General features: G+C 38.9%; 1 protein-coding gene across 1 annotated transcript in view; it reads right to left on the bottom strand.

Moving 5' to 3' along the window:
- The window catches only part of LOC132793762 (uncharacterized protein DDB_G0284459), a 50978-nt gene extending 37395 nt beyond the window's left edge, over nucleotides 1–13583 (bottom strand). The window contains 2 exon segments of the mRNA XM_060803832.1: nucleotides 100–869; nucleotides 12911–13583. Coding sequence (XP_060659815.1) covers nucleotides 100–134 — 35 coding nt within the window. The 5' untranslated portion in view covers nucleotides 135–869; nucleotides 12911–13583.
- Between the last annotated feature and the right edge of the window lie 1512 nt (nucleotides 13584–15095).

Below are 15095 nucleotides of genomic sequence, written 5' to 3'. Positions count from 1 at the left end.
AAGTATGCGCCATGTGCAACTAAAGGAGACAATTTTCTTATAGGCATCATTGAGAAGAAAAGGAAAAGGGAAAAGAAAAATATTGTGCACTTTACTCACTTGCGTGCCAAACGTTTCCTGATGCCCGCGAACATTTTGGCAGCTTCTCCTCAGCGGATTCCTTTTTTTGTGTCGTGCTTAATTTCTGGATCGGGATCTGTTTCTTTTTATGTGTTGTTTTTCCACACTTTTTGTTTTCGTTTTCGTTTGTGTTTTGTTTTTTTGGGTCGGCCCTTTAAATCGTCTTATTGTAAATTAAATTGCTGATTTCCGGCTGGACACACACACACACGCATTTACACACGCACACTCGCGAGGGAGCAGCAACGGCAACAGAAACGCTTCAAATTAATTAAAAAACGCGCGTAGCAAAAAAACGCGCCCGAAACGCGCACGCAATTGTCGCCGAATTGTTGTTGTTTTTGTTTCTGGGTATTGGTAAATTGTTGTTACTGCTGCTGTTATTGTTATGGTCGCTGAAACGCCTCATTGCATTGGCATTGGCCCAAGACAACAGTCAAAGACAAAGCCAAGGGAAAAGCAACAGCAAAAGCAACTGAAATCAATTAACCAAAGTAACACAACAAACGACACGGAGGCAGTTGCAAGTTGAGCTTGAGAGTTTGTTATTTGTTATTTGTTTTTGTTTGTAAATTGTGCAATCACGAGATTATTTTCTTTTATAGATGTTTAGCTGTTTATTCAGTTGACGAAATCAATAATCTGCCTTAAGCTCCACATTCCCATCCTCAGTGTTGCGCTTTTCTTTACATTCACTTTGCGCGCGCTTTGACAATTTGTCTTCTCTCCTTTCCAGTTGGTCGCTGACACTGAAACGAGCCAAAGAGAAATTCACACATTATTTACAAATTTATTTGGTGTGCATTTTATCCGAAAAACGAGACAACGAATGAATGCACACAAGACGCAGAGTTAACTTCAAATATGCTGTGCGTATAATAAATAACATTCGAGTGCTCTAACTTAGCGATAGAGCGTGCTCGAATGAAGATGATCTTTGTGCGTAAGAAGGAAAGTTGGGATAAATAGCTGATGAATAAGTTTTCTTAACGATTATTATGGAATAAAACGTTCTAAAGTATTATTAATTCCCAATTTATCTGGATTGTATTAATAATATTAATTTAATATTCATATTAGTTATATTTATATTTAATTCAACTGAGTTCAGATTGCAATAATCTATAACATTTTTTTCACTTTCTCTTCACAATTGCTTTTAATCAATTTATGTTCTACTAATCAATGTGCTACATATATGAAGCATCATAAATAATAATTTTCAAGCCTTCACTAAGACTTGATGAACAAATTCTTGCTTAAAATATGATATACACATACATTTTGAAAAAAATGTGATTGATTTGTAAGTATAACTTATGAAAAAATCCAATTTACCAATTTTGTTCTTGCTAGTATACATAAAAATAATATAATAATGTGCTATTAGTCTTAATATTAGCAACATAAATTGTAAATTTAGTTAAATTATTTATTGGAATTACGATTTAAACGAAAATGTAATTTTATTCTTGAATATAAATTATAAAAAACCTATGTACACATAAATTGTCTAAGTTGTTTTAATTTCTATAAAGTGAATTCACTTCTAATTAATTTGTGTTATATTAATAAAAGTGAAATTTATATGCAACATTTTTAATTAAAAAAATTGCAGCATTTAAAAATATGAGCAAGTTAAGAACCTATCTCAAATATAAATAATGTAAAACAACAGGCCAATTTGTTGTTGTTGTTCTATTTATTATTATGTTTTCCAGATTAATAGCTTTCATATAAATAAGTATTAACCATTTAAATTGATTTATATTATACCAAAACGAATTTGAATCGAAGTGTTTTATTATCATCCCTCCAAAATACATTTATTCCCTTTACACTTTTACCCAAATACATTTTCATTGCCTCTCTCTCTTTTCTTTGTAAATGCAACATCATCAACTAATTTCTTCAGCATTTATATTCCTCATAGTTAGAGCATTTCACTGTCGGCTTGCCCATAAGCAGCTTCGCTTTTTCTTTGGTTCTTACGTGTCATGCAGCACATAAGCGATTTATATAATTGACGTGTCGAGTGACAAATTAAAATGTGTCGGCAATCCGCTGCATGCTTGTGGCAAGTGGTTGTTCGAGAGACTTCATATGTGTATGTGAGAATGTGTGTGTGTGTGTGTGTGTGTGAACTGCAGCAAGATTTATGAGCTTTAAATTTGATGTAAGTAAAGTAAAATGAAGTAAAGTAATGTGAGGCAAGCGCGAATTTTTGTGAATGCAGCTGTTGGTGGAGTGGACACAAGAATCGAATCGATTGCGAAAGCAAGAGAGCAATAGGATGCCCCCCTTAGCCACATGCCGCATGCCACATTGCCGCATGCCGCAACGGAATTGGGCAACTCGCAAAGAGCCAGAGAACAACATCAATCAAAGCGCGTGTAATTAGAGTCCAAAGTAGCCAAAAAAACAAAAAAAGAAAGGGGGGGCAGCAACTCTAGATACATTAACAGAACCAGTCACAGATACAGATACAAATGCAGCGCATCGATGTAATTATGCACGGTGCGCCCTAATGACGCATTTCGTTAGCTGAAATGGGCCAAAGGGCAGCCCCATGCACTTGGCTCAGATACACAACAACACAACGAGCTGCAGATACCCATTGAGAGATACAGATACAAAATGTGGCATGCCAAGCAAGCATGACAAAGAACATGTTTTTACATGAGAGAATCAGTTTGCCGTGAAAGAAGCAGCAAACGCACAAAACTCACGCACACACACCGAACAAGAGAGTGTGTGTTAGTGTGTGTGTACTACCATTTGTATCTGTTGTTTGCTGGCTGGTGAGTGTAAGTATCTAGAATTGTAGATTGCAACACGTACAATTCGTGCATACAACAAAAAGCTGTCGCTGGCAATATTGACGAGCTACTCTTAGTGTAGTCCAGCTCTCCCCCTTCCCCCTACTTCTTCCCTTCCTGTTGATTTACCCCTTACTGCTGCTGCTGCATGTTCCGCATTTGGTTGTGCCGCTATTTTAGGTCGTTTCTCCCGGTTTTCCAACGGAAACCTGCAACATATGATATGCTTCAGCGCGCGTGCAATTACCACCGCAAAACATCGCATCGAAATGTGAGAGCGGCAGAGTGAGAGAGAGAGAGAGACAGAGAAGGGGCAAATACATAAAGTAGCGACTGTGAGTATGACAAAGTGAAATTCAAGTGGCAACACAGCCCAAAAATAGTGGCATACTATTATCATCAAGTAGAACTCTCAGCTGAAGTGTAGACAATAAGTTTGGCCAAGCGCAAGATACAAATGCTTTCTAGCTGTTCGTTTTTGGGCAGCTTACAAGTGCCACAATTGAATAACAAATAACTGAATAACAATAGCGCTCTGCTGCTGCTGATGCTGGCGTCAATTGTGCAACGTGCTTGTGTCCGAGTTTGAGTCTGAGTCGCAAGATTAGAGCACAATTCACTTAAAATGGCATGGAATTTGAATCAACTGGATTTGCTGATGATACTCGGCATTTATGACAGACTGACAGAGACAGATACGGATACAAACTGTGCACAATAGCAGCGGGAATTTCGCCCAGCTTCTACTACTCAGATTACCCATTATCCATTAGCACACCCACATTTCTCAACTCCAGCCATCTAGCTAATCTTATTCTTATTCTAGAGAAAAATACTTTAAATTAATTGCAATTTCAGTTTATTTTGTTAGCTTAAGTCAAAGCTGAAGACGGATAATTAAAATTCCCGTTAGACAAAAGTTAGAGGAGCATGATGATTTTGTAGCAAACGTAAATGAATGAAGTTATTTTAGTATACATTTTATACTAGTCAGTATATGGTATAAATTTTCAAATAAGTTATTTCGTATAAGTTATTGTATTAATTATCGGTATAAAATGATGTATAAATTGGAAATTCAGTATAAATTTAATACTATGTCAGTGTAATATTTCAAGAAAAGAATTTGGTATACATTTTAAATTAGAGTATAAGTTTTATACTAACATAGTATTAATTATAATATAAATTTATACTCTCATGCAAAACTTATACTATATTTTCATCTTGAAATCATAATTTCATTATATAAATTTTACACTGACACAGTATAAAATTTATACTATAATTCAGTCATTCATTTAAGTTTGATACATTCATTTACGCTGTTCATTTCATAGTATAAATTTAAGCGTAAATACGTCAGCTTGTCCATTTGCAGATAGTTAACAAATTTGCAAACATCAGAAACATCATTTAGCCTACGCAATTTTCAAATTTAGCACTCATTAAAAAATTAACATAAATACTCATTTTTGAAAACAAACTTATAAGGCTAACAAATGATTAATACAATACGAATACCACTTAAGTGGTCAGCACTGTAATTTATGAATATTAATATTTGCAGTTTCTTTTTTAAATAATTATTAAAAAGAGAATTTCAAGTTCCTTAACCTGCTAGACAACTTAATGATTTTGATCATTACATTTGTTGTGCGTCACATTTCCATATACTCATATTTGGTTACCACGTATGTCACAGTTGAGCGGACTCCACAGCAACATGCTAACTGCTTTGCTTAAGCTGCTGCTCAAGTTCATGCCGGGGTTAATGCAACAAACAAATCGGATTTAAATCGTCGACTAGTCTGCAACTGATTTAATTACAATTAATACAGTGCGCAGACAAGTCAAAGTAAGAATATGAGAGAGAGAAAATGAAAGGGGAAAATGCTTGGATGAAAAACGAGCCAAGAAAATGCGACGCGCAAATGTGCGAAATACAAAATTTCATAACGTGAAATTAGCGCAAATACCTCGTATGCAAATGCAATTTAGGCACGTCGAAGCAGCAGTCAGATAAATACGCATATATATATACGTATATATACTACACAGATCTGATGAATAGGGAAAAGAGAGAGAGAAAGAGAGAGAGACTGAATTTGGCCATAAATGAAGCAGCTGCTCGTTGCTTTGGTTTCGGCAGTTTGAACTCAGACAACTCAGACTCTGGGGGCAACATTGCCATCGAGCTGAGGGCGCCTTTGGGGCTATATGTGGCAAGTATGATATAGTAGTACTCTATATATCTGAGGGCATCTCGGCGAGCTAATGGAGCGCCCGCTTGTCTCTGACGTCTTGTTTTGCATTGCGTTGCGTTGCTCGTCTGAGTCTCGGCATGAGTTTATAATTAAACATAAACGCACTCACGCACTCATTTATGAATTTGCCAATATAACAAGACGAGCTACACTCACACACTCACACTCATCCACTCATACATATCCATATGCATTCACTGCACTCGCTGCAGTTATTAAAAGCAACTCGCGTCCTCGTTCCAGCTGCCAATGCAGTTGCGCTGCTGCTGACAGCGCATTTCAAATGCTCAGTGAATGTATTCACATACACTCACTTCGCAGCTGCGAATGTGTCACCAAGTAAACAAACTTAGAAAGCTGCGGTCAGCTAGCTGAACTTGAGCATACCCGGCTAACCGAAAATTCAAGACGATAAATAGCATAGAAGATGAAGAAATTCTATTCAAATACTCAACTAATCATCATCATTAATATACCCTCTACTTTTCACTGCTGCCGGGTATCACAGCAGCATGCAGCGAATATTGAAAACGAGAACGCAAAATAAACAAATCATAAATCTGGAAAATATGCGCGATCTTCTCGACCACCCAAAAGATCTCCTCTCAGTCCGATTGCATCATTTGTCGCAGACTTGACTCTGTGTGTGCGTGTTTGTGTACGGGTGTGTGTGTGTGTGTGATCCCTGTGATCATTTTGCTTGCTTTGCTTTGCTGCCCGTTTGTCGGGCCATCAAAATGCCGCAAAAGTTGTCAGCGCTTTATTTGAAGTGCCATTTGGGTTAATTTTTCGTTCGTCGTCGTTGAGAGAGATTCTCGTAAGATTTTGATGTACATGTTTATGATGTGTCCAATTAGAAGAAGGCAAGGCACACTTTGCCTTTGGGGCACAGGTGTGTTCCTCACACACACACACACACGCACACCCTAATAAATTTTGTGAGTTGTGTGTTTGCTTTTCAATTTTTTGGGTCTCTCTCTTAATCGAGTGTTCAACTTGCAAGTTGCAATATTTGCATATGGCAGAAGGTAAAACTTTTGCTGGCACAACTGCAATCAAATTTCCATTCAGCTAGCAAAATAACAAGCAAAGTTTGGCAGGCAGGATGTAGGATGTAGAAGGAGGCAGAGGGCAATAAAATGGCGTGTTAAACTCGTAACTAAAACTCAATTTCCAAACTTGATGATGTCAAGTTTCAATCGAACCGGGAGCCAGTGTAATCCACTCCAGAGGAACGACAGGTGGCAGTTGCCACTTGGCAGGTGGCATGCTTCCAGCTTCTGGCATCCGAAAAATGATAGAAGCACATTCGCCCGCTGGGACTTTAATTGTTTGCCCTTAATCCTAGCGTTGAATGTTGTTTGCCCAGGCAAATTTGTGAACTGTAACTGCGACGGTGTCTGCGATTGTGACTGTAACTGTAACTGTGGCACACCCAGTTTGTTGTGCCATGCCACACACACAGACACACTTCGCAACGAAATAAAAAGCACACATAGAGAGCATTCCCATTGTTATAAATCAGTCTGGCCTTATCTAGAGTAAATGGTTTTTTACTTTTGCCCATAAAATGCGCCACTCAGCGAAACTATGCCAAGGCAAAGACTGAGATGGAGACCGAAACCGAGACGGAGATGGAGCCACCGTGTTGTGTTTGCCACAATCTATCCACGAAATGCTGCGCATGAAGATTGCCGGATAACGAGAGCCAAAGCGAACCCGGGAGCCAAAAACGTTGCTCTCGGCCATTGGATTAGCATTGAAAATCTCCGCATTCGTATTTAACTTTATTTGCCAGACATAAAACTGCGATGATGCTGCTTCTGCTTCTGCTGCTTCTGCTCTTGTTGCTGAGCTCTATTTTGGCCCGCAGTTTGTTTAAGTAATTAGCGTAAATACGAGACCATAAACTGGCTTAGACTGTGCGACTGAGACTGACGGCTGTAAATTTGCTTTGGCTCTAAGCTTCAGTTCTATTTAAATAGCATAGATATAAAGCGCTTGATGGCACATCAAATTATTGACTTGGCTCCTCTACTTTATTTACTTGAAATTGCCAATGACTTATTTTACTTTTTGCAACTTTAAGTGAGTCTGCTAATAAGAGGGAAATAGATACAGCATTAGCATCTGAGAGATACTTTTTGTGATCCGCATCTAATAAGATTACTGCCTAATGGACAACGTGATATTTGAGGGAGTGTTAATTGAATTATTAAAGTGTGAGACATATCAAATTATTACGCTTGCATAAAAGAAGAGGTGCTCCATAAATATGAATGAAGTACGGCATTTATGCAAGATAAAAATATATTAGAAAAATATTAAAGAAAACATTTTATGTAATCTTCAAATTAAATTTCAAATACAAATACAATGAAAGTATTTTAGAATCGTAGAAGCGTATAATTTTTGGAGTAAATGGTACACTTACTCCAAAAATTATACGCTTCGCATTAAAAATATAAACGAAATATTCTATCATACAGTTGACATGTTTAAGAAAACATTCCATTTGCTCTAAGAATAAATATTTTGTTATAAAATTAAATTGTGGATGCAATATAAGTACATAAAAATGTATATCATTTTGAAATTTCTTTTTCAAGAGTACAGAAAAGGATGCAGCGCAGGCAAAAGTATCTTTAAGATACACCAAGCGACAGCCGAACCATATTAGAATGCTTGAATTAAAGAACATATTCATTGAAGATATCAATGAAATCAGCCACTTAGGCAGGTCATAAGAGCAGCATAAATAGTGAAGACAACGTTTCATTTATTTAATTAAAGCATTAAAGAATTGACTTTTCTATTTTCATATACGAAATACAGATACAATTGATAATATTATAAGCATATGTGATGCATTACCAATACAGAAAAACAACTGAAATAAAAGTATCTTTAAGATACACCAAGCGAGCTGCTTTAATGTGATTGCCACAAAAGTTGTGCGGATAATTGCGAGTGTGCTAATTAAATGGCTGAAGTGACAAGACAACAGCAGTTGGACAGATATGCGTATACACGTTGTCAGCCTTCAATTATGGCCAAGTCTTGTGTATAGGCCATATTGATCCCCTCAACAAATCGCAGGCGGAAGTGTCTGTCCATAAAGAGGCAAGACTGATCCGTTTTGCCGAAACGGCACAGAACACACACACACACTTATACAGACGCATGTATAGTTAGATAGACAGTCTGTCTGTCAGGCAAAAAAAAGTCTTAACACACATATCAATGGCTAAATCAGTTAGACAACCAGTTGGACGGCTTTTGGGCCACTTTGAACACAAATTCAAACTCGCAACTGAAGGCGACAAATGTTCTTGGCAAAAATGATTTTTATGCACAACGAAAATAAACTTGCTGAATTATCATCATCAAAAACTACAACGTCATCATCATCATCATCACGATGACGCTGTGGATGCTGTGGATGATAATAATGATGTTTGTGTTTTCTGTATTTATGGTATTTTGGTGTTTTGTGAAACCAGTTCGGCAACTTGTTTGTTGTTGTTTATTTATTTGCTTAAATTACGCACAACAACACCTACAGCTAGATTAAGTATATATTGAGATAGAGATACATATATGAATATAGTAGATACATGTATAGTTGGGAGTGCAAACAAAGCGGTGTTGATTTCAATTGTGAAGTTAAAGCGTAAAATAGGCGGCAAATTGCGGACACAGTTCCGATCTCTCTCTCTCTCTCTCTCTGAGTTGAGTATAAAAGAGGTGTCAAAGTAACCTTGCGACTGTGGCGCTATGCTTAAATTTAAATGAATAAAATGTAAAGAAATTACCATAAAATGCGAAACGTGCCCGTTGACAAACAGTCGACAGTAGAAACTTTGTTGGCCAACTAACCAAAAACTCGCACACTTGACTCCATGGCTTTGAATATCAAAATTAGTGCGTGCCTCGAAATGGGTTTTGCTGGGCCCAAAAAACACCGACAGACAGACAGACAGTCAGACAAAAGGCATATCAAAAAGTTGCCAAAGAGACGACAGAGAAAAGAGAGAGAGAGAGAGAGAGACAGCGAGGAGACCTCTCTGAAGGCACTTTATGGGGTTGGGGAGGTCTACAAAATTTACGAGCAGCCCTATGAGATATGGTTATGGCTGATGTGTTTATATTGTCAACTGAAACCGAAACTGAAACAGAAACACACACACACTCTGGCAGCCAGGCAAGCAGTTAGATATTCATAAGACTGGGATAATCATAGGAGGAGCCTCGTGCTATGTTTGGGGCCTATGCAAATACAAATACAAACACAAACACAGATACGAGTATGAATGTGAGTACTCACGGGTATGAATACGAATAGTAGCTGCACACATGAAGCTAAAGCAAAAGCTGGAGCTGGAGCTGTGACTTTATTTATTTGCCAGCCACACGAAAAGTTCTGTTCTGTTCTGTTTTTTTTGTTTCTTTGCCCTGATTACAATTTCTCCTGCTCCCTCAATTCTCATTCGCATTTGAGAGTTGAGAATAGTTCGTCAGCTTGCTGTGTGAGTCAACGCTGTCGTTGCCTCGATCTGGCCACAGATTAGCCCGATTGTGTTGAGCCAAAACTTTTCGAGAGAGACAGACTCCAGAGTTCTTTCGTCTACCAGTTACGTTAATTGGCTCAAAAAGTTCCCACAATGTCCGGCGTTTAATTTGATTTTGGGCCCGTTTTAATTACGTTTTGTATCTGCAGCAAATGTCTTTATTTATTATGCAAATTTCATACAAATTTCATATGTAGCAACATTTTAATGTTCACTTTGTCTCGCACGCACGCAGTCAACGCTGCTGTTGACGTCGACTGCGACGCCAACAGCGACTGCGACAGCGACAGAGGCGCACCTTTCTTCCGGTGCCGCTCGAGGGGTCACTCTTCGTTTTGTCAATTGCCTCAACGCTTTGTTGTTTCTAATACCCTAGCCTAGGCCAATTAAATGGGTATACCTTTTTTTTAATGTTTCATGAAAATATTAAAATGTTCATATTCATTTTGTAAATTGTATTTAACGAGGTTAAAACGCTTGTTTTAACTTTGAAACTTTTTAAAAATGGTTTTGCTAACAAGATAATTTCCAAATTGAAGTAATATAATATATAAAATATTGGTTTTCTGCAATCTATCTATAATAACAGAGTTTTTGGACTAATAGAATAATATTTTACAATACTTCTTTCTTAATATATTAACTATCTGCAAATTTAAAGCTGTACATTTAAAATTGAACTTCTTTTCAATAAAATACAATTTTTTGTTTGAAAAATATGTTTTTTAGTAATAGGTTTCAGCAATCTCAAAACTATAAGCCAAAATTTTAGATTAAGATTCAATTTTTTATAATATAATATATAAATAAATAAGAGCATAAAAAACCAACTAACTATGGTTTGTAATTAATAAATAAATTAAATTACTAGGTATTTGCAAGTCAAGCAATTCGCGACATTTTTCTGCTTTCCCATTTGTTTACATTCGTATTCTAAACGCATTTGGCATTTTCACTGCTAATGTTCATATTTTCCAGCCGGGTCGCAGCACGTGCGTGAAAATCTGCCCCGCTATTCCCTCTACCCCTCTATCGTCTACATCCGACGCTAGGTGTGTGGCTGGGGCAGACCATTATGATTGTTGTGGCAACCATAATTAAACGCCAAAATGCTGGAAATTACAGTCGACGGTGTTCTATGACGTAGCCTATTATTGTTCGTTGTTCGTTGTTGTTGTTGTCGGTGTTCGTTGTTGTTGTTGTCGGTGTTCGTTGTAGCACGTTGCGTTGGCGTTTGCTGTTGAGTTTTTTATTTCACTTGTAGAAATCGAGGCGAAGATTGCATAATTACGTATACGACAGCGACACCAGCGACAGCCGTGACATTTTTGCCATGCCTTTTAATGATGGAAAGTGTAAGTGCGAAAGGCACCAAACGAAACGAGAGAAAGAAAGACTCGTAAAGCAAAACAAAAAGCAGAATCAGTTCTTGACAGCTAAGAATTTGCTTACTTCCCCGGAAATTTGACGAACTTTTAGACGCAACTTGATATGTGTGTGTGTGTGTGTGTGTGTGTGTGTGTTAGAGCCGTGGTAAGTCATACATAAAAGACGTAGGAGCATTCCTCACGATTGCGCAGAATTCATTAATAATTTCCACTGAATCTAATGGCCGCTTAATCTTATCAGAATGCGTTCGGACTATGAGCATTACAATTACCATTACTCATGACGCTGGAATTGCGAAATTCCAAATGGGAAATCGAAAAGGGAGAAGAGGAAATGGAAGTGGAAGCAGAATGAAAGCATTGGCCACTGCACTGCGTGTGTGTGTGTGTTATTAATTGAATCAATGACAAAATAAAAATACACACAAGAAACGTATTCGAAAAGCGAGTTATCAGCTCGGCGCCATGTGGCGTATGCGCAATATTATTAACCATACGACAGCGGCGACCCCGAAGAGAAATTGTGCAAGCGGCGAGTGAAAAGCAAACAAATTGAAGCATTTTCGCAACCCAAAACAATTAACAATAGCGCAACGACCATAAAACATAATGGAGGGGCAATATTAAAAAAGAAGTCGTTGTGGGGAGCGAAACTATAAATGGGAAAGTAATAAATATTTAACTAACCAATCGAATGCATAATAAATGTCACTATTTAAAGCAATTGAATTGAATTGATTATTTAAAAAGTTTTTCAAGTGCCACAGTACTTCAAATCATTTAATATCAGTTTCAATTTCCGTTATCTTTGGCATGTTCTCTCTTCTTTCTTTAGGTAATGACAAGTATTTATTCAGTGAGTTTACCCATTTTTATGTGCAACAAAAGCATTTGCCCGGTTGCGACATATTGGGGCAACGGTTGCCATTGCCTGGACACTATCAGCGCTTGATATCGGAAGCGACTACGTCGACGCCGTTGTCGTTGTCGATGTTGCTGATAAGGCGCCCTGATAACGATGACGACGACGACGACGACGCCGCAGTCCAAGTCAAAGTGGAATTCGTCGCCAAGCACTCATTCAACTCGCATTCACTCAACACTGGCGCCGCAGGGCGTCCAATAATAACAAGCGAAGAAACTAGCAAAGGTTGATCGACTAAATGATTGCGCTGTAAATTCGATGCCAAGCAATCGATTAGTCGATAACGATAAGATGAAAATCAATGCTGCTTGTAAATTAAATAGCAATTAAACTAACGTGTATTTTAGTAATTAAGATACCCCTTTGCTGTGTTGGTTTTACAGGGTAGACGGGCAAGCAATAACAACATCATCAGCAAAGACACGACAACAATCATTGAGCAATTGACAAGTTCATTTGGGAACTGCGACACTCGCTTTATAAGGCTGTCCAAGCGGACACCCTGCAGCCAAATTTGAATTTGTCTACATATGGAGAGATAAAGTGAGAGCGGGAAGGGGAGATAGAATAGGTTGTGGGGTGAGAGCGGGACACGGTTTATGATGTGGCAGCTGCTGCTGTTGCCTGATAATGTTGTCAAATTAACATATTAGAAGTCAAAGCGACCAGATAATTATATGTAAATGGGCGCTTTTGTCGCCTGGCTGTCTCTTATCAGGTGGTTATAACCCATTATGTAGCATAGACAGTCATTGAACTTGGACTAAGCACAGCAATCGTAGATAATCCCCAAATTGTAGAGTTTGACCTCTGCACTTACGTTTAGTGTGTTGTCTCCACTCCAGTCCACTCCACTCTGAGATCGTTGTAGAGTTTTTTTTGCTGATGAAGTTTCACACTTTTTCGACAGCTCGCGAAACCGGCAAACGTAAGAAGAAGCAGGCGAAAACCAACAACAACAAAAAGAAAACCATGCAAGAATGGGAGCACACAACAGACAGGCAGCAGGTGTGTTTGCTGTGTTTGTCTTTGTCTTTGTTTATGTTATTTATTTGTCGTTGTCTTTTTTTTTTTTTTTTGTTTTGTGCAACGTTCGGCAGCCAAGAAACCCAAAAGGCAACGGGGCAAAGCCAAAGCCAAAGACGATGGTGAAGGCAAAACGACGAAGAAGCAGAAAAAGACGTAGACGATGCTTCAGCGGCGTGCGGCAGCTGTCAACACAACGCGAGCGGCAACTACGACGACGACGACGACGTCAACGATGGAGTTGGCTGCAGTTTTTGAGCGTAACGCAGCAAAATTATCGCATAATTGTAATGCAGCAGCAGCAACTGCAAATTTTGTGGTGCATAGAGACGCACACACACACGCGCACGCACTTTTTCACACACACACTCAGACACTCGTTCGTCAACTCGCGATACGAAGCAGACCGTCAAAACAGACGACGACAACAGCATGCAGCGTGCACTACTAAACGAACTGCTCGCGGCGAACTCTCCAGAGAAACTAAATGCTGCGTATAATCGAAACTGTTAACGATTATGCTTGCGCGCTGTTAATGTTAAATGTTAAATCTACCCAGCTGCTCTTATACGCGCGCGCACTCTTCTACACGAAGTTAACAGCAGCGCAGCGAATTCGCCGCACTCGAACAGCTGAGCTGGTGCTGTTGTTGCCGGCTTTTTGCTGCTGCATGCATTTTGCTGGTGGTGGCTGGTATAAGAGTCATTGACGCGCGTATAAGACGATGACAGTCACGTTTACTGGCTGTATAAGTTTGCGTGTGTTTGCTAAAGTTAATTGTGATTAAATCAGATCAATACACTAAGTGTAAGCGAAATCAAAACACTCACATTTTCAATGCCATAAGCAATCCATTAGCCCAGCCATTGAATAAACATGTCTCGGTATTCACTATGCAGTCGACTTCCCTTTCATTCGACCATAATCAAATCATTTAGCCAAAAACTTATTCAAAATTCATAAAAATACAAAAGCCAAAAAAGAAAGTAGAGAAAAGGATACGCTCAACTGCACAGGAGCTGACGGTAGTAGCGACAGCAGCAGCCTGGGCCAAGTTGTTGCTCTGCCTGCAAAGGACCTTTTGCATTGTTGTAAACAATCCATCATTATCGCATAGACTTCCGGCGCAGGAAACGCAACAACAGCAACGGCAACGGCAACAGCAGCGCCACAAGGAAGCAAAGCGAGGGAGTGCCAACATTGCATTACAATTTGTGGCTGCTCTCCACTCCGCTCGCCTCTCTCTCTCCCCTGCTAACCCCTCGTGTCTGCACTGGCGCACACAAGGACACACAAATTGCTACGTGGCGCACGTGTCTGACAGCGCTTGCTGCGGATTACGGACAGGCGAGGCCCAGGCCCAAAGAACTTTCGGCCAGCCAAACAGCCGGGCAACAGCCACGAAGCGACGCGACGCGACGCGACGCCACGCTGCGAAACCGAAAGTGAGTCGCGTAGCAGAAGTGTAAGGATATACGGGCGAGCAGACTGCTGGACTGAGAGTCTGGCAGACGGGGAGCGAGTGACAGACGGACGGATGGGCAGAGTAACTGCCAGCTTGACTGGCAGCAGGGCTAGCTCTGAGACTGTGAGACTGTGGCAGCCAGCAAGGCACTCAGTCAGTTGGTCGTGGTTTTTTTACTACCTCGCCTAGAGGCAAATAAATGAGGAATGCTCAGTATAGAACCACAATAAAATAATGAAGATATATTATTAAAAACATAATAATCAGAATAATTTGCTTAAGTGTATTAAGTAATATACTTTGTACCGTGTTAATCGAAGTGTAGCTAACACAATTTTAATGATATCTTTAAATAACTACCAACAAAAGTGTATATTAAGTACACTTATCGGAGTATCTAAATAGATAAGTTATTAATTACAGTCTTTAATTTATAATTATGTACAATAAAGTCTTTTATTTTTTAGTTTTAATTTAACTCGAGTGTCTTCTAACCTTTTTTATATTTTTTAAA

This window comes from Drosophila nasuta, chromosome 3, assembly GCF_023558535.2.
Source record: "Drosophila nasuta strain 15112-1781.00 chromosome 3, ASM2355853v1, whole genome shotgun sequence".
NCBI lineage: Eukaryota > Metazoa > Arthropoda > Insecta > Diptera > Drosophilidae > Drosophila > Drosophila nasuta.
Note: the sequence above shows the minus strand (reverse complement) of the source record. Positions and strands in the feature narration are given on the sequence as shown.